The 21317-nt window shown below is 39.3% G+C and overlaps 1 protein-coding gene across 3 annotated transcripts; it reads right to left on the reverse strand.

Moving 5' to 3' along the window:
• Positions 1-112: 112 nt before the first annotated feature.
• On the reverse strand, positions 113-20743 carry LOC308548318 (uncharacterized protein). 3 transcript variants are annotated; one of them, XM_081119649.1, is made up of 5 exons: positions 18162-20743; positions 17327-17389; positions 10675-10801; positions 10264-10359; positions 113-9018 (listed from the first exon to the last, which is right to left on the reverse strand). In XM_081119649.1, exons 2-5 carry the CDS (start codon positions 17351-17353, stop codon positions 7823-7825), a joined length of 1446 nt encoding a protein of 481 aa, XP_080975775.1. In that variant the 5' UTR covers positions 17354-17389; positions 18162-20743; the 3' UTR covers positions 113-7822. The 3 variants fall into 3 exon arrangements, with proteins under 3 accessions (XP_080975775.1, XP_080975776.1, XP_080975777.1); XM_081119650.1 differs by lacking the exon at positions 17327-17389; XM_081119651.1 differs by lacking the exon at positions 10264-10359.
• Between the last annotated feature and the right edge of the window lie 574 nt (positions 20744-21317).

Here is a 21317-nt window from a genome sequence, read left to right on the forward strand (position 1 = left end):
GTTCGATGCCCGAACTGTGGGCTCCATCCCCGGGGGGGGGGCATGCGGGAGGCAGCCAATCGATGACTCTCATCATTGATGTTTCTCTCTCTCTTCTTCTCTCTGAAATTCAAAAAAAAAAAGTATATGTATTCTGAGCTTGAGTATAAATTTCTCATCTATTAGGTCAAACCATTAAACTATTGGATCTTAATCAATCTGATAGGAAAATGATATCCTAGTATAGTTTTAATTTGCTTTATAAAAATTATGAATGAGTTTGAATTTCTTTTCTTTGAACTGTCTTTATCTCTTGATCAGTATTTAATTGGAAAGTGACCTTTTACTTACAAGGAAATCAGCACCATCTAACATGATTTGCAGATGTTTTTTCCAGTTTACTATTTGTTTTTTGAATTTCCTTATGGTCCTCTTTGTCATGCAAAATTGATTTTTATGTTATCCAATTTACCAGTATTTTCTTTTAAGGCTTATGAGTTTTCATTCATATTTAAAAGGCCCTCTGTATCTTGAGATTTAAAATTTTTCCCCAGGACTTCTCCTGTTACTTTTGTGCTTTTCTTTTTCTTTTTTTTTTTTTACATTTAATTTTTGTGTATAAGAATCTAATTTTACCCTTATATGGCTACCACATTTCTCAGCACCACTTACAAATAATCCATCTTTCCTCACTTATTTGAAATGTCAGCTTTCGGATATACTAAATTACCAGATGTATTTGAGTACATTCATGTATTTCCTTTTCTATTGAATTAATTTAAGTCTACTGTCTAATTGTTTTGAGAGAGGGGTTTTGACATCTCTGGCTGTAATTGTAAACTTGTCTATTTCTCTTTTTCAGTTCTATCAGGTTGTGCTTTATGTGTTTTGAAGCTGTTGTATTAAATGGTAAACATTTGGGGTTGTTATATAATCTTAATTGATCCCTTTATGGTTACAAAATGACCTTCTTTGTCCCTGGTAATATTCTTTGCTCTCAAATCTACTTTGTCTGATATTAATATGCCTACTCTAGCTTTCTTTTCATTAGTCTTAACATAGATCTTTTTTCATCATTTTACTTTTAACCTATTTGTGGCTTTCTATTTAAAATGGGTTTCTCATAAGCAGCATAAACGGGTATTTTTTAAGTTCAATCTGAAAATCTGTTGTTTGGGGTGATTAGACCATTCACATTTAGAAAATAATTTATTGAGGCAAAATTCACATAATATGAAATTAGTCATTTTAGGTGAGCAACTTAGGAGCCTTTAGTACATTCACAATGTTGTGCAATCAACACCTCTGTCTAGTTCCAAACACTCATTATTCCAAAGTAAAACCCCTTACTCATTAAGCGGTTTCTCCCCTCCTCTCAGCCCCTGGTAACCACTAATCTGCATTCCATCACTATGAACATATCTGTTTTGTGTATTTTGTATAAATGGAATCATACTATATGTGACTTTTTAGCTGGTTTCTTGTGGATAATGTCTTGCAGGTGCATCCAATAAGCATCTGTACTTCATTCCTTTTTATGGTTGAATAGACATTTGGACACTTATGGTTGATGGACATTTGTATATTTACTACTGTTGACTATTTTGAATAGTGTTGCTTTGAACATGTGTGCACATGTACTGTTTTCAGTTCTGGTGTATACTTAGGAATGGCCACCTGGGGTCCTTTGGTCCCCAGTGAGGGCCAGAGGGCAGTGCCAGCTCTGCGGTTGTTTCCTATCTGGTGTCCCAGAGCCTTATGCCATCTCCTCCCCCAAGGGCCTTTATCCTATTCTTAAGGGGTTGGGGTGAGGTCTCTTTTTCTGTAATTGCTTCCTGCTGAACAAGGGTGTTGTCTCTATACTTGGGAGAGATAAAATTCTTTTGGTGCCTAATCTAAAGAGCAGTAAAGGCCATCTTTTTTATCTGAGATGGGCTGGAGTCTTCACGTGACCATTAGTTTTACATGTAAGTATTGTATCCTGGAAAAAACAAACTTTACAAGTAGGTTAAAGATGTAAGTATCAAATAATAGTAGGTTAAAGATGTATCAAGTAATAGTCGGGCTAGAGAGCCATTAAGGGCACCAGAAGGGAAAGGAACCGGGCAAGCAAGGGTAGGTAACCTTCAGTGGTTTTCCAGATGTAATTTGGGCTGGCAGGGTATATTCATTTTAACCAGGTAACCTGTTGCGATGATTTTTTCTAAGTTTGTATTACGTCATTTAGCTGCAGTCTGTAATTGCAAGGCTTAGAAAAAAATAGTTTTAATTTTTAATAATTTCAAGGCAAAAGATTGGAGGAAGATAAAACTAGTTTAGAGAGCTGTAGCCAAACACTTTTATTAGAAAAATTCAAGATCCAGTCTAGTTCATAGGTGAAAAATAAAACTTTAAAGGTAATTAACTGGACTAGAGTCTAATATTCACAATTGTGCATTATAGTTTTTATTAAAATTATTTTTCTCTCTAAAACTACTCTCATTTTATTAAAGATAGCTAAGTTAAGACCAATTATTAGATAAATATAGTTTCAATAAATTTGGCCTTATTTACATAAGTATGACAAGAGCAATTCTAAGCTCTTAAGTCTGCTTTGTTGGAATTTCATAAGGAATCTCTAGATTGAAGTTTAATTGGCCTCTCAGAGCTAAGAAGCCAAGCCACATAGTTGCCATCAACATTTGCCTGCAATACCTATAGATTTGTGTGAATTCCTCATGTTACCAAGGTCTTTCAAAATGTCTCATTCTTTTTTGCATCTCCCAGGAAACTAACCTTCGTTTTTTACCTGGAAAGACTGTTGTGAACCATGTAAGTAAATCAAACTGTTCTTCCAAGGGGCTTTTATGAGCTTCCAAAGTCAGTCTTAATTCCTTAGAGCTTTCCAGTGAACTTCATAGTCTGTGCATGTATTTTTAAAATATGATATTCCAGTCGAAAACTCATCAACAGTTTCTAATTGTATCCTCTTAGAAAGAGAATAGATTACTATCAAACTTATGCACACAAATAACTATATTGCCATGATAATAATAATACTCATTTAGAGTCTCCAAATTTCTGAAGGGATCAGGTAGGGAGAGAAATATAAATGTTTCAATATTGCTTACAAAGGTATTATTTACCAAACTGCTCTAAGAAAAAAAACACCAGTTTTGTTATATTGAAAAAAATATTAAAAATCAATACTTCAAACAAAAAGTCATAAAAATAATTATCCTCAGTTTATAGTTTTATATAATTAATTTTTGTTTATCTTGATCCTTTGCCGGCATTTCGTAATTCCAGTTGTTCCTTAGAGTTTTATAAATCTTCATCTAGTATAAAGGTATGATCTGAATGTTTATTCTCAGAAAAGTCTATTTTAGAATAAGTCAGTGTTTTTTATGGATCTTTCTGGAGATGAAACATACTTGTAAAAGCATCAGAGTAAAACAATGACTGTCTGGAAATGACAAAACTTTAAATGACATGGTTATAAATCTGATTAGGGACTTTGCTTTTCTGTAACATAACACTTTAGAATAAGAATTACAAATGAGTATCATATCAAAACTTTGTAAATTCCTGGAGATTTTTATATGATCTCTAATATGTAATATGCATTTAATAATAAGAATATATACACACAAATATAACACAACTATTTCCTTAGTTGACAAGCTTCCCATGCAGTTCAAGCATATCAAATAGGCCTAATTAGTTCAAAACCATGCCCTTGCCAAGAGAAAAAGCAAATCTTTTCACATATTTCAGTGGTCTATTTGAATAACCCAGAACCATTTCTAGGTTAAGTCTCCTTTTATTTATTTTTTAATATATTTTTATTGATTTCAGAGAGAGAGGAAGGGAGAGGGAGAGATAGAAACATTAATGATGACAGTCATCGATCGGCTGCCTCCTGCATGCCCCCCACTGGGGATTGAGCTCGAAACTCGGCATGCGCCCTGACCCGGAATCCAACCGCAATATCTTGTGTCGTCGCTCAACTGCTGAACCATGCCCGTGGGCTAAGTCTCCTTTTAAAATTTAAACCCTGGGAAGTCTATCAAACATACTTGACCAAATAGATCATATATTATTATGAAACAGTAATTACCTATTTACACAAAGTGATAATAAAAGATATCAAATACAAATGTGGTTTAGTAAAACTGTAGTTCTTAGGATTCAGAAGATTATTTTCTTAAGTAATCAAGACCCTAATTAAAACAATATGACAGGACTATTTTAATAAAAATAGAATCTGTGCTTTCTAGGTAGAATTTTTTTATAATCTTACCTGGAGTAGAACAGTAAGTACAGGAAAGACTTTGTCTTTTAACTGAGCAAAAAACAAAATTCCCATTCTACATTAGCTTACATGTGATATTTAAATTTACTGGCCTAATTAAAGTTCAATTCTATTCAATTTAACCATATGTAAAATTTCCTCAAGATTTTTCTTTAAAGACCTTCTATAAGTTTTTCTCTTTTTACTTATTTAGAAATAACCTTATTTTAAAACAAACCTTGTTATTTTAATTCCTTCAAAAATTTACTTCCATACCTTATGCCTTCTATTACTAAAACCTACCGTTTCTTTCCATCTTAATTAGAATTCCAAACCTTTAGAAGCCTTAATTTTAGTGACACCCAAAATTAAATAATTAGCACTCTTTAGATTGGCAAATCCATGAACACAATTTATAACCCCTAGAGACAAATGAGAATGACAGCATAACATATCAAAACTTTTGGGATGCAGTAAAAGAAGTAATAAGAGGGAAGTTTATATCATTACAGGCCTATATCAAGAAACAAGAAAAATCTCACATAAACAATCTAACATTACATCTTAAAGAACTAGTAAAAGGAGAACAAAAGCAGCCCAAAGTGAGCAGAAAAAAGAAAACAATAAAAAGAGCAGAATCGGATAAAATAGAGGGAGAAAAAAACTACGAAAAAGTAATGCAACAGAGCTGGTTCTTTGAAAAAATTAATAAAATTGACAAATTTCTGGCTAGATTCATTAAGGAAAAAAGAGAAAAGACTCAAAATCAGAAATGAAAAGTTACCACAGACATCACGAAAACACAAAGGATCATACAAGAATATTATGACAGACTATATGACATCAAATTCAATAATCTAGGAGAAATGGATAAGTTCCTAGAAATATATAACCTTCCCAGACTGAATCATGAAGAACTGGAACTCTTAAATAGACTGATCAACAGTCAGAAAATTGGAACAGCCATCAAAAACCTCTCAAAAAGTAAATGTCCAGGACCAGATAAATGGCTTTACTAGTGAATTCCACCAAACATTTAAAGAAGTTTTAATACCTATCCTTCTCAAACTTCCAAACAATTGAAGAAGAGGCAGTACTTCCCAACACATTTTATGAGGCCAACTTAACCCCAGTACCAAAACCTGGCAAGGATAACACACAAATACAAAACTATACCAAAATCTCTGATGAATACAGATGCAAAAATCCTAAGCAAAATACTAGCAAATCAAATGCAATACATTAAGAAATAACACATCACGATCAAGTGGGGTTCATTACAGGGGCACACCGATGTTTTAACATAATCAATGTAATACACCACATTAACAAAATAAAAGATAAAATATATCAATAGATGCAGGAAAAGCATTTGGCAAGATGCAACATCCATTTATGATTAAAATTCTAAATAAAGTGGGTATAGAGGGAAAATATCTCAATTTAATCAAGCACTCTAATCAAGTGCTTTAATTAATGAAGCACACAGATTTCTCTTGAATAGCTTTATAACAATTTAAGTTTCTAGCTCATTCAACTCATTTTATTTCCCACATCCATAAAAGGAGTCTGGGGTTCTCACCAGGGAAGGGAGAGGAAATCTGGTACCTGGAAGGCAGGGACAGATTTCCAAGTCTCTGACTGGTTGTTACTCTACCTAGAATTATACCTCTTTGAAGGGCCTGAGCTTCAGCATTCTGGAGTAGGGGCTAGTTAATCCTACCCATAGATCCTAATTCCTCTATTTAAAGGTGGTGTGGGTTGGAGCTTGAGCTGCATACCGAATAAGTACAGTTTTTCCTCTCTCTGTCTTCAAAAGCTTAAGAAAGTTATGGGCACTAGCAATCTGGATCATCTTAATCTAGTTAGGACTGTAAACAATACCAAACTGGGGTTTAAGCACTGAAGAGATTAGATGACTCTGCAAAATCACTTACAATGACTCAGTGAAACAACTTAAGACAACTAACCAGGACTCTGAAAAATCGCTAGCCATAACTCAGCAAAAACTCACCAACCATGACACAGGAATCACCAACCATAACTCAGAGAAAGCACTTATCACAACTCAGTGAAATAAAAATTTAAAAAATAAAGGTGGTGTGACCTTGAGAATTAATCAAGCACTTTAATTACTGGAGCGCTTTAATGAAATGCTTAATGAAGTGCTTTAAAGCTCATAATTAATGAAGCGTTTTAGTCTAAGCAAGTACTCTAACCTAATCAAGCACTTTGATCTAATCAAAGCACTTTAATGGAATGAATCGATTTAATCTACTGAAGTGCTTGATTAATGAAGTGCTTTAATTGATGAAGTGCTTTAGTCTAATCAAGCACTTTAATTAAAGTGTTCGATTAATGAAGCTCTTTGTTTTTCAATTGTGTTCTCATTTTCATTCACTTTTTTTTTAAGGAAAGCTTTTTTTTTAATATATCTTTATTGATTTCAGAGAGAGGAAGGGAGAGAGAAACATCAATGATGAGAGTCATTGATCGGCTGCCTCCTGCACACCCCTGAGGATTGAACCTGCAACCTGGGCATGTGCCCTGACTCAGAATCGAGCCAAGATCTCCTGGATCCTAGCTCGATGCTCAACCGCTAAGCCCCGCCTGGCCAGGCTTCATTCACATTTAACTAATATGTATATTAAGGATTTCGTTCCTTAACTCCTGTTAATTAAAGGGGGCACTGAATTAGTATTCAGATTTTGATTTCCATCTTACTGTAACTCTGGTCAAATAATTTGACCTGTATATTTTCTGCTTTGTGGAAAACTAAGTATTAGAAAAAATATTTTCGTCCATTTTTACTTTAACAGCTGTGCTTATAATGACCCATCATTATATTCACAAGGTTTAACACTGGTATTCATCTTTGTGCAGCGTAAAAGATGAAGTCTGAATTAAGACTACTCACATATAATTTTTCTTTTCCTTTTAAAAATGCATGCTGAGTAATGAATGATGAGAAAAGCTTTCCTATACACATTACACTCATTTCTCTTTTTTCATTACAAATTCTTTGATTTATACAAAGGTAAACAACATGGTTAAAATCCTTCCCATAAATAATAAGATAATTATGAAAATCAGTATGACTTCTCAGGGTCACACCACCTTTATTTTTTTAGTTTTTTAATTTTTATTTTACTAAGTAATGATACGCAATTTCACAGGAATTAAAAAACACAAGATCACACAATTTAAGCACAAATATGTATATTAGAAAAGACAAAATAGCTGTGAAACACAAGCAAATATAAAGAATAATATAACATTAACACCAAGAAGGTATAACAAAATAAAGGGAAAGAATTACTGAACATCTGCAATTAGTACAATATTGGGGAGGTATGGGTAAATGCCAATTTAGAATCTGAATTTATAAAATAGAGTGAAATACATTTGGATATTTGGATGGAGATTATATATATGTACATATGTGTGTGTGTGTATGTGTATATACACACATACACATACACACACATGAAACAAAAATAGTGAAAGGTAATTCTCCAACATTATTTTTTGTTTAACATATTAGGAAGATAACGAGAGCTTTAACTATTATTATTCATCAGTATGAATTCCCTGATGACGAATGAGATCTGAGCCACTACTAAATGCCTTCCCACATTCCCTACAGTTATAGGGCTTTTCACCAGTATGAATTCTCAGATGTCTAGTAAGGTTTGAACATTTATTAAAAGCCTTTCCACATTCATTACATTCATAAGGTTTTTCATCTGTATGAATTCTCTGATGTTGAAAAAGTTGTGAGTTCTGAGTAAATGCTTTTCCACATTCAAGACATTCAAAGGGCTTCTCACCAGCATGAATTCTCTGATGTTGTCGAAGTTGTGAGCTCTGAGTAAAAGCTTTGCCACATTCCTTACAATCATAGGGTTTTTCCCCAGTGTGAATTCTCTGGTGATTAGTAAGTGCTGAGCCACTACTAAAGGCTTTGCCACATTCCTTGCACTCATAGGGTTTCTCACCCGTGTGAATTCTCTGATGCTGAACAAGCTTTGAGCTCTGAGTAAAAGCTTTGCCACATTCCTTACATTCATAGGGTTTCTCACCTGTATGAATTCTTGCATGTTGAAAAAGTTGTGAGCTCTTAGTAAAGGCTTTCCTACATACTTTACATTGATAGGGTTTTTCACCAGTGTGAATTCTCTGATGGTCAATAAGATTTGAGCAATAGCTAAAGGCTTTACCACATTCCTTACATTCATAGGGTTTCTTACCAGTATGAATTCTCTGATGTTGAGAAAGGTATGAGCTACAACTGAAGGCCTTTCCACATTCATTACATTCAAAGGGTTTTTCACCAGTATGAATTTTCAGATGTCGAGTAACATGTGAGCCACAACTAAAGAATTTTCCACATTCCTTACATTCATAGGATTTTTCACCATTATGAATTCTCTGATGTTGAATAAATTGTGAATTCTGACTAAAGACTTTCCCACATTTCTTACATTCATAGGGTTTCTCTTCATTATTAATTATTTGATGTAGAGTAAAGAATGTCTGTTGAATAAATGTAGGCATGTATCCATGAGTAAATATTTCTTGGCTGAAATGCCCATTTTGATATCCCAGTTGTCTTTCAAGGTGGCTGCCATATTCCAAAACATCTCCATAATGAGAATACTCAAGGCCATACTTTGTAAGTCCCATTATCTCCCTCTGGCATGATTCTATTTCATAAACTTCCTTCTTTAAAGATAATAACTTGGTTTCACACATTGATTCCAGATCTGAAAGAAAAGAAAATAGTAAATATTCTTTCCATCCCATTTGTGAAAAGTTAAACTTTTATAATAGAAATGGGAAAGTTATAGTGAAAATATCTGGTAGTAAATGACATACAGTTCTCAAGTACATCTGTTCATTCTGAAATTGGACAAGAAAGGTACAGAAAGTATTGAGATACAGCCATATACCCTACAATGACATTTCAGTCAACTATAGACCACATATGCAATCGTAGTCCCATAAGTACATAATAGAACTGAAAAATTCCTATTGCCTAGTTACATCCTAGCTGTTCTAAGGTTGTAGTGCAACATATTACTCATGTGTTTGTGGTGAAGCTGGTGTAAACAATCCTACTGCACTGCCAGCTGTATAAAAGTATAGCACATACAATGACAGTAGTAAGCTATGCCATCTAGGTTTGTGTAAGTACACTCTGATGTTCACACAGCGATGAAATCACCTAATGATACCTTTTCCAGAAGGTATCCCTGTTAAGTGGTGCATGACTGTATAATGCAGAAAGTGGAAGGAAAAGACTATGGAAATAGAAAACCACAATCATTCGCAAATACTGATGTAGATCGGAATCATCTGGAAAGGTGGGTAAATATACAATGATTGAGCATATAAAAAAATGACTAGTTCTATATACATCTATATACGCATGCATGTGTATATATGTATTACAAAAACTGGGTAATTTTCTGACCTCCATTAAAGGCCTCTTGAGAGGAATAGGGGAAGATTCTTGGGCTCTTGATATAATACAAAATAAATTTGGTCTTTGTACCTGGTTCCTACCATAGAGCTTCAAACACTTGGAATTTCCTGAATGATAGGAGTGGTTTTGTTATGCTAATGAGGAAAAACATAGTGGGTCCTTAGATAGCTTTGGGATAGACACTGGTCACCAGAAAGACCAAGTATGTGATTAGAGGTTTGGGACTTTCAGCTACTCAACATCTGGAGAGACAACAGGGGCCAGAAATTGAGTGGCCAATGCCTCAATCAATCATGTCAATGTTATTAAATCACAATAAAAACTCTGGACACTAAAGCTTATTGGAACAGTCTAGTCAGTAAACACACTGAAATGCCAAAAGGGTGATACATTATGACACAACAGTGAGGGTGTGGAACCTCTGCATCTGGAAGCCTATCAGACCTTGGCCTAATATGTATCCTTTATAGTAAAACTGCAATTTTAAGTAATGCTCTCCTTTGTTTAATCATTTATCACTCACCTGAACACAGACCTCTAGTCAGCTCTCTGCCAACCATCCAGGGCTCTTTCCCTTGTTCCAATAAGGAGATAACTTGGGGCTTAGGTATGTAAAGTCCTGCTCACAAGAAAAGATATGAAACATGGTTATGTTGTGGGTAAATCAGATCCATATGTTAGATCCAGTCCCTTGATAATCAAAAAAGAGATGCCACTACAGGAACAGCCAAAGGAAAAAAAAGATGAAAATTCAGCCACAGCCAACTGGAGCTTCCCATTTCCCACTCTTCCTTTTCATTTCAGTTCCAACCATTTATTTGGGGATAGGGAACAGAAATTCAGCTAGTAACTCAAAAACCAGCTGAGAAATTCACTGTGGAAGAAACAGACATTTCAAAACAGAACTCTAAATTACTGGTATAGATGCCCTTACCCACTGACAGCAGATTGCTGTAGTTCTCTAGCATTACATCTCTGTACAAGTCCCTCTGAGCTGGGTCCAGGCATTCCCACTCCTCCTGAGAGAAATCTACAGCCACATCCCTGAACATCACTGATTCCTGAAACAATAAACATATGTACAGTTGTGTAATGAAAGAAATACTTCAGACTATTGTGCTTGTATTGTGGGGTAAAGCAAATAAGCAATTATAGTGGTGTCACTGAGAACCAGAATCTTTGGATTTCAGAAACAGAAGCAAGAGTAATAAGTTTATTTTCCATTAAAAAACAAACAAACCACATCAAAATTACAACTAAACTACAGAACAACAATCATTCAGAACTGCTTGAAACCTACCTGAATGGAAGTCTTACAACTAGGAATTTTTTTAAAAAGCCACATTGAGACTGGTAGGAGGGGCAGAGACAAGGAATGAGATGGTCTCAAAACGACATGTGACGTGGCAGATAAAAATCAGGAGAGATTATCTCAGCTTCAGAGGTCCCCTGTGAAAGTTGAAGGGCCCCAGCCCCATACTAGGCCCCCAGCCAAGTTCCAGTGCCAGGAAGAGAAGTCCCCATAACTTCAGGCTGTAAAAACCAGCTATGATTGTGGCAGAGTGAGAAGGAGGGCTGCTGGAGTCCCAAGCAGTTCCTCTTAAAGGGCCCAGACTTATTGGAACTCACTACCCCTGAGCTCCAGTGCTGGGGCAGCAGCTCGAAAGGCACCAGGGACAAATGGGGAGGAACTGACGTGTCGGCATCAGGGGAAGAGCATGGGGGTAGGCAGCTTTCTGCCAGACAAAAGTGCTAATAGAGGCCACTGCTCCTTTGTTGAGCCCTCCCCCAACAAAGCGGGCAGGTGAGTGCCAAAGCTGAGCCTCCATTAACCTGACTCACATTGTTCACCTCACCCTGCCCCACCCAACTTGGGGGCCCACATAAGCTGTGTCCAGTGGCTTTTACATAGAAATGGCCCACCTTGGCTTGTGCTTCAGACTTCCCTAAATTTCTCAAACAAGCAGCATCTGTCCTTGGCATGCCCCTTACCTCTCACTAAGTGGCCCCAGGCACAGAACTAGCAGCAGCTAGCCCTGGTCTGCAGCTTGGCCTCACCTGGGCACCTCCAAGCCTAGCACAAGTAGCAGCCATCTGCAGATTGCTTTGTAGCTCATGCTGGGTGGCCCTGGACAGAACACAGGCAGCAGCTGACTTTGACCTGCACCTCCAGGGAGGCCCAGAGCAGCTTCAGACAACACTGAAGCAACACCCAACCACCTCCACAAGGTACACACTCAAGGGACAGACTCAGGGAAATCGGAGCCCCACTGAAATAAGTGCTGCTCTGTGTCGGGCCCCTACACAGCTGATCCTCCATGGCAGTCAGTGGTTGCAGCCAGTCCTTGCAGCCAATTGGGCTGGGAGTAAATCCCTCCCACTGATGTGCCAACAGCAATGAAGGCTCAACTACAACAGGAGGTGTACACAGCCCACATGGGGAAGGGTACACCTCGTGTGTCCAGGTTGGGTAAAAGGGGAGGCTGTGCCACTGGACCCTTTAGTGTATCTACTTCATTAGACCACCTTACCAAGCCCAGGAGACACAGCAGCTCTACCTGACACACAGAAACAAACACAGGGAGGCTGCCAAAATGAGGAGACAAAGAAACGTGTCCCAAATGAAAAAACAAAACTCCAGAAAAAGAACTAAACAAATGGAGACCAAAAATCTACTAGATGTAGAGTTTAAAACACTGGTTAAAGGGACGCTCAATGAACTTAGTGAGAACCTCAACACCGTAAAAAAGAACCAAACAGAAATGAAGGATACACTAACAGAAATGAAGAAGAATTTACAGGCAATCAACAGTAGAGTAGAAAAAGCCAAGAATCAAATCAACAATTTGTAGTATAAGGAAGCAGAAAACATCCAATCAGAACACACACACACACACACACACACAAGTCAAAAAAATGAAGACAGTGTAAGGAACCTCTGGAACAACTTCAAGGGTACCAACATTTGCATCATGGGGGTGCTGGAAGAAGAGAGAGAGCAAAAATTAAAAACCTATTAGAAAAAAATGACAGAAAACTTCCCTAACCTAGTGAAGAAAACAAACATGTAATTCCAGGAAGCACAGAGAGTCCCAAACAAGATGAATCCAAAGAGGCCCACACCAAGTCACATCATAATAAAATGCAAATGGTTAAATACACAAAGAAAATCTTAAAAGCCCCAAGAGAAAAGCAGTTAGTTACTTAAAAGAGAGCTCCCATAAGACTGTCAGCTGATTTCTCAACAGAAACTGCAAGCCAGAGGGATTGCCAAGAAATATTCAAAGTGACGAAAATCAAGGACCTACAGCCAAGATTACTCTACCAGCAAAGCTATCATTTAGAATTGAAGGACATATAAAGAGCTTCCCAGAAAAGAAAAAGCTAAAAGAGTTCATCAACATCAAACCAGTATTATATGAAATGATAAAGGGTCTTCTTTAAGAAGAAAGGGAAAAAAAGATAAAAATACGAACAATAAGCTGGCAAAAAATATGTATTTATCAACAACTGAATCTAAAAAACAAAAACAAACAAACAAGCAGAACAGAAACATTCAGAGAACATTTTGATGGTTGCCAGATGGAACAGGGGTAGGGAAACGGGTGAAAAAAGTGAAAATATTATGAACAACAAATTGGTTGTTACAGAATAGTCACTGGAATGTAAAGTACAGCGTAGGGAATATAGTCAATAATATTCAAATACCTGTGTATGGTGTCAGAGGGTTATTAGATTTATTGAGATGATCACTTAGTAAGTTATATAATGTCTAATCATTGGAGCATACACCTGAAACTAATATAATATTGCATGTCAACTGTAAGGGAAGAGATCAACCAAAGAATTTGTATGCATAAATGCATAACCCATGGACATAGACAATAGAGCAGTGAAGGCCTGGGGTGGGGACAGAAGTGGGGAGGAGGGGGGTCAATGGGGAGAAGAAAGAGGACATCAATAATACTTTCAACAATAAAGATAAATTTTTAAAAATAAAATCATTATGAATCTAAGAAAATTTAAAATGACCAAAAAAATAAATTAAAATTAATTTTAAAAAGAAAACAATTTCCTGACTTGGTCCATCAAAAACAGTACGGAAATAGCTCAAAAAACTAAAGATATATATATCTTATGACCCAGAAATTCCACTTCTGTGTATTTATCCAAAGAAAACAAAAACACTAATTCGAAAAGATATATGCACCCCTGTGTTCACTACATTATTTATAATAGCTAAGGTATGGAAACACCATCCACCAATAGGTGAGTGGATGAAGATGATGTGGTGTGTACAATGGAATATTACACAGCACTAAAAAAGAAAAATCTTACAATTTGCAACAATATGGATGGATCTAGAGAGTACTATGCTAAGCTATATAAGTCAGGCAGAGAAAAAGTACAGGTTTCACTTATATGTGGAATCTAAGAACAAAAAAGAAAGAAAGCCAAAACAGACTCAGAAACAAAGACCAAAGGGATGGTTACCAGAAGCAAGGGGGCAGAGAAATGGGTGAAAAACAGAAGGGGAACATAGTCAATAATATTGTGATAAGTTTACATGGTGACAGATAATTACTAGAATTAGTGGGGTGATCACATGGTAAGGTATAACAATGTTGAATCACTATATTGTGCACAGGAAACTAATATGACCAATATAAGATTGTATATCGACTATACTTAATTTAAAAAAAGAAAAGAAAAAAGGCCTAGACAGTAGCAATGTGCAATGTAAATAAAAGGAACAAAGGCTCTTTGGGAAAAGAGATGATTTCAGGATTCAGCCAGAAATTAAAAAATGAGTTGGAATATTCTGTTAAATCAGAAATCAAGAGAGCTATAAAAAAACTATTAGAATCAGGGAGATTCCAAGATGGCTGCAGAGTAGCTGGGATTTGCATCCAAGCCAGATTTACAGCTAAATTACAGAGCAATCAACTGGAAAAACCAACTGAAGTATAGCTGATCTGAAATATTATAACCAAAGGAGCACAGAAGCAGCCACGTAGAGACTGGTAAGAGGGGTGGAGACTCAGAAAGGCAGAGTCCCCTCAGGCAGGTGCTGGGGCTAAGAAGCTGGAGGGATATCACCGCTGCAAAACTGCCTCCCCCTACGACATCCCTACTTAGGGATCCCCAACCCAAAGCAACAGAGACAAGAAGAGGATCCCGCCTGGCAACGCCTAGCAACACCTAGTAACAGACAGTGGGAATCAGTGGGGATTCCGTCAGCCTGGGAAGCTGGAATCGCACCATCCTAGGGAAGGAGCACCCCCAATGTTGCAGCCTGGGGAGTTTGCTCAGGATTCCGACTGCTGGAGAGGCCATGCTGCTGTACTCAGGTCCTACAGAGGGGTCTGCTGGCTACACCAGCAGTAACTTTGAGGGTCCCTCTATTCTCTGAAAAACTTTTGACTAAACTGTGTGGCTTGGGAAAGAGGAATGATCACTTCTACCTTGAGCACAGGGTCATCACCCCTCCCCTCAACCTGTTGAGCTGCTTGGCCTGCCCCGTCCTGCTGGCTTCTGTGGCACGCGGGGAGGGGGGGGGGAGCACAGGGATGGGATGGGATTTTCGACCTGTCCTGCTGGGTTTAACCACACAGGACTTTCAGCCCATCCTGCTGGGTTTGAAGCCCAAGCAGAACTGGGAATTTTGGCCCTGCCCTGCTGAGACAAGTCACGCGGAGAGATCAGAGTATGGCACAAGGATGATTTTCAGCCCCCCTCCTGCTTGGTTTGGCAGTGCAAGGGTGCTGGTGAGCTGTGCAGAGCTGGGATTTTTGGACTTTGTCTCCAGAGGAGCCTTCTGTCTAGGAGCCAGATGCTGTGCCCTGTGGCTACATTGCGGGGAGTCAGATCTGAGCTCCCCTGCAAGTTCAGCCCACACTATCCCGGGAAGGAAAGGAAATGCCTGCCTCCCCTTCTACAGGTTGTGGGCAATACCCTCAATGGGAGACTGTTTGGATAAGTCTGGCAAGTCCCAGGAACCCCTGCTAGGCACAGTTAGGTGGAGAAAAGAAGAGCGGAGCAAAGTGAGGGTATTCAAAGTGTGAGACCCTGGGAGGGTAGTATCTGGGACTAGGACAAAGTGCTTAGAACCCTCCCACAGGCTGAGCCAGCATCATTGTCAATGGGAGACTCTTTTGATCTACTCCGAGCCCAGAGCAGCTGAACTTGCTCCTGCAGAAAAACAGCTGGCTGTACCCAACCTGAACTTGCAGCAAGCCCCACTAGGGGTAACTAGAGTTGGAGACTCTGGCAGAGAGACTGAGGGGTTTGGCTCTGAAGCAGCAACTAATTTCCCATGGAGTGCCTGACTGCGTGATCCCCAGGCAACCTCAGAAGGGAGAGGAAGTAGCTGACAGGTCGAGGCGAAATCAAGTGTCCTCTCGAATCACAACATACCTTGGGAAATGTATGTTATCCTTTTTAAACCATGTGATATACCATTATATCTGCAGATTCATCAAAATTAAAATACCAAGTAACCAAGTAATAGAGAGAACAAAGGATGACTATGTTTATAAACTGCTTGTAGGAATATAACTAGTACAAGCATATTGAAAATCAGTTCAGCAATATCTAGGAAATTTAAAGATACATATCGTAAAGCCCAGCAATTCCACTGAATGTCTATGCCCTAGGAAAGCATCCATGTGTGCACCAAGATACTTATAAATATATGTTCAGAGCAGTCCTTTCAAAGGAGCCAAAAACTGGAAACAACCAGTGTCCAAACTACAGCTATATGTAACAACTCACAAGAGTGATCCTAAAGAAATATAGTATTGTATAAGTAAGGCAAGACTCAAAACAACATTACACAGAACAATTTCATTTCTATAAAGTTAAATGTCAAAATTAAACTGTATCTTTTAGGGATATATAAATGTGTGGTAGACTATTTAAAAAAAAACGAAACAACAACAAAAACTTACCACCTTAAAGTAAAGATAAGGATTACCTAAAGAGGTGAATAGTTTTTTCTTTGGGTAGGATTAACTGGGGTTTCTGGAGTGCTGATGCAAGTTTTTGTTATACAGAGTTTCCCTTTACAGTTACTTCTTAAACTATATGCTTATATTTTAAGCACTTTTGTGTATGTATGCAATATTCAGGAATTTTTTTTAAAAGAATGAAAAAGAAACTATATAATAGCTATAGATAATTTTTAGTGAAAACATAAGCTATGAAATCGTAAATGCTATGAGATTCCAATCTTGAAGTAATGTATACTATATATGCATAAGAAACTTATTCGAAGGAAATAAAATATTGACTGGCTATACTCTTTGTAGCTTCCTATTTTCCAAATTCTTTAAAATAAACATGTTGTATGTGTGTTTAAAATAGGAAAACTTAGCACACTGGAGTAATTGAGCTGTTTTCTAAATTAATATACAAACATTATATAGGAGGAAATGAGGGTGTATGTACACTGGGATTTCTGTGCCCACCCCCAGGGCTTCCCATTATTTTCTCGAATGGAAATTTGTAGGAAGAAGACACTTAATGCGCCTATGTTAAACAAGACCATCCAGGAGAAAGAGAGCAAAAAGGAAACCCCAGTGCACCTTGCATTTGGTTTGGTCGACAGCCATTCCTCCTTCTTCTGAGGGCCTCTCTGAGAAGCAGAGCTGAAGAAGGAGAAAGAAATCAAGAGATGCCAGGTTTTTCTCGTGGCCGGAACTCATTAGATCAGTGTTAGCTTTGGACCCACACCTACCACCCATGGAGAGAGGTGAGGATATCTTGAGCATTCTAGCTGTCCGAAGGAGAAAAGTCTGCTGTCCAACACCAAAATTTGTCCTGACCTCACACATCAGCACACTGTCACCCTGGCACAATTACAGACACCCTCCAAATGCACACAGAGGGCCACAAACAGTTGGATGATCGCACTCACACATCCTCACAGTCACAGGCATCCAGTACGTTTAGTGCTGCTAACATTCACACAGCCTCAATCGCAAACACGCAGCCCTCAATCACAGCCACGTAATCACAGTCTCTACACGCCCCCGCCACACACACACACACACTATCGCACAAAGTTATAAGAACACACACAATCACCCACGGATAAACAGTCACATCTACACACACGGCGCCGCGTATTGTCACAATCACACACCTCCAACGAGGATACCCACAGTGACACCTGCACACGGAGCTCCGCGCATAATCAGTCACAATGACACACCCACCACCGGACGTACGATCACACCCACACGCACAGCGCCGCACAGGCACAAAAGGTCACAATCGTACAGATGGAATCTCACACTTCTCCCCAGCCCGACCAACGCACACAGGCCCGAGACTCCGGACCCGCCCGAACCGTCACTTCAAACCCTCAGAGACGCACCCGAGGAACCTAGTCAAGCCCCCAAGACCGAGGCCGCTCACCTAACACTCCACCTTCCCGAGAGGCCCAGTGTTCCACAGGCGAGTGAAGAAGCGGAACTGTTTCCGCGGGGGCCTCTGGGAAATGTAGTCTCGACCCGGATCCGTTTGGTCAAGATGGCGCCCGTCTCTCCGGTTTCCCGATATCGCATATTCTACGCCAAGCCGACAGCCCTGCTCCGCTCTCCCAGTCGCAGCCAGGAGCCTTTGAGATCCAGACTCAGGCTTGGGATGCGGCTCCCATCCCACGCAGATCCCACACCCTGAACACACGCTCTCTCCATAACCCCGGCCAATCCCAGGGGGTCATAAATTCCTTGAGAAACAGAAAAATGTAGCCCGGTTCTCTCTGGAAGTTGATTAGAGCCACAAGAACTTCTGGGAAATGTAGTCTGGAGCCGGAAAGGGCTGAGGCGCCCGGCCGAGTAGAAGATAGTCATAGATGACTTTCTGCATTGAGCTTTCCACAGGGATGAGTGGGGCTGCGCCTCTTCTAGGAGTTGTAGCCCATCCTGCGACTACTCGGGACTGACTAACGCGCCATGTTAGCCTTCATCAATGGGCGAGCATTGGCGGGGAAACCGCACTGCTCAGGGAGCGGAAACCTGGACGTCTCAGAACCAAATCGCACCGGGGAGAGTAATCCCGGAGCCCAGAATGGGGCTGAAGAGGGCGGGCTGTCAGAAGCGTCAAGCGATGTGGTTTCTCCCATGAAAGGATGAACCACTCTTCCTGCAGCGAACTATTAGTATTCTGACATCTTTCTGTCTTGCTAGAGGGTTTCGCCCAGGAACCGACTCCCATCTGACCGCTCCACATTCTCCCTGAGTGGTTTCTCCAAAAAGTGGATTGTACCGTCCTGACTTCTCCCCTCATCCCCGGGTGATTTCTCCCAGGCCGCAGGTAAAACGCATGTAAGACGTCTATCCGCCCTTGGTGATTTTTCCTTCCTGGCGCCCCGCTTTCCCGTGATTTCTCCCAGCAGGTGATTGCTCCGAGTAATGCTGAATACCAAGGGGAAATATAGCTTTTCTAAATATAATATAGAGCACCGGACCCCATCCTCAATACACGCTTCCTCTAGGAAGCCTCCCTTGACAAGAGCCACTATCCTGAATTCTATGTGACAGTCCCTGCCTATGAAAACCTGCAGAGGGCCTATTCTTCCGCTATACGGAAAAGACGCGCCTCCAAGATGGCGGCCCGCATGCGGAAGAACACTCGGGCGCGGCCATCTCCTCTGCCCGTTAGCGCCTCCTACTGAAACTGCAATGTAGCGGACAGCGTGTTGCTGCCTGGCTTTCGAAGTATTTCAGAGCATGCCCAGTGTCTACAGTCCGTAAGAGGCGGTGCTAGAGGTCGACTGGCAGCGCAAGTGGCCTTCAATGGCTTTCGCAGTTGGTGTCTTGAACATCTCCACATTTCAGTCTCCAGAGGTGTCTAAAGTGATCTGGATTGGTCGTGATTAGGGATTCTGTGGGGTCGGTGATTGGGGGTGGGAGACTGTCCGTGAAGTTAGTGATGGTTTCTGGGGTCAATGATGCAGGGCGTTACAGGTCCATGACGGGGACCATAGAGAGGAATGTGGGATTGTGGGCTCAGTGATTACGATCAGTGGTCAATGATTGGGGACCTGTGGGGTCCGCAGTAGGAGTCTATGATGAGCTTGCTTTCTAAACATTCATAAGCTTTGGTGTGCAGCGTTTTATTGTTCAAATCTAAGTGTGTGTTTTTTATTTTTTTGTTGTTGTTGTTGTTGATCCATGAATTATAAGTGCATTCACTATTTCAAATAATGCCTCTGGGTAATGCTGGAATTTAAAAATTACTTTATGGCCTAGTTCACGCACGGTCAGTTCTCATAAATGGCACATCTATTAAATAAATAACAGTGTGTGTTCTCTGTTAATTGTATTGTTTCATATATATACATCCTCACAGATTATCTTGTCTACTCAGTTAATTGCAGAGAAAGGTAAACTCACACCAGAAGGGTGATTTGTCCACTGTCCTTCCTTCAATATCTGCGTTATATTTTTGAAACTATTATTAGGGACAGTTATGTGTATTTTTAACAGTAGATGTAGCGGATTGTCTCAAAAGACATAGCAGGTCAAGCTCCCACCGACAATTTATAAATGAGCTCATTTTTCCAAATACTTTCCAGCACTGAATATTGGTGGCTGTTATTGTGTTTGCTTTTTAAGGTTTATTATTTTGAGGGGAATTTATATCTAATGGTTTAATGCATTTTCCTTTAGTAAAGTTGGCATCTTCTGGTAAATTACCATTTAAGTTTCCTTTTCTGTGATTTTCATATCCTTTGTCATTTTTCTTTGGTCTTTTTCCTGACCATCAAAGCACAGGTACCATAAAAGAGCAGAGACCACAAATCCCCATATTGTTATTGAGTTCATTATTTATTGTTAACTATCCTGCATCCACCTATGTAAAAAATATATATGTCTATCATTTTACTTTTTATCCAATCCCAGAAGATTCCCCCCACTTTACTTTCTTCCGCCTCCGTAATCTATGACCAATGGATTTCATGTAACCCACTTAGGTCTTCTCTTTTGATTAAAATGTATAAAATAAAATGCAAAACTGCCATTCTCTGGAACATAATCTCAATCCATTGAGATTTTGCTCCCCAATTGTCCATAGTTTGGCTCAAACTCACAAAAATTCTCTACAGGTTTGAATGTGTCTTACACGGACAAACCTTAACAAGAGCAACAGTGCTGCCTTTGAACTCCAGTTTACATAGCATTTTTAATAGAAAAACCAATAAATTTGTAGAGAAATGACAGGATAAAGAAAAGCAGTTTCAGGCTTCCAAGGGTGGCGAATTGGCTGGAAACCAAGCGAGTAAAGTTTATTTGCAGATTCCTTTGGTGCCATCTATAAGCTGAGTCTAACCTCTCCAATGCAGAATCATTTCTAGCCTGTCTGTAGGCAGAAATCCGGGAGGGTAGCAGGATCCTTTCCTGCCTCTGATGCTTCTAAATTGCCTTCAGCCCAAAATAATTTTTATGTCAAAGAGGTACATTTAGGAGTGACATACTCTGGTTTCCTTCTGGGCACAGCCATCTCCATGGATACACACAGTCGCAGGCATTTCACTAAGGAAGCCACAAACCCCACAGTCCCCAGTGA

The sequence above is a fragment of the Miniopterus schreibersii genome, assembly GCF_964146895.1.
Source record: "Miniopterus schreibersii genome assembly, chromosome: 18".
NCBI lineage: Eukaryota > Metazoa > Chordata > Mammalia > Chiroptera > Miniopteridae > Miniopterus > Miniopterus schreibersii.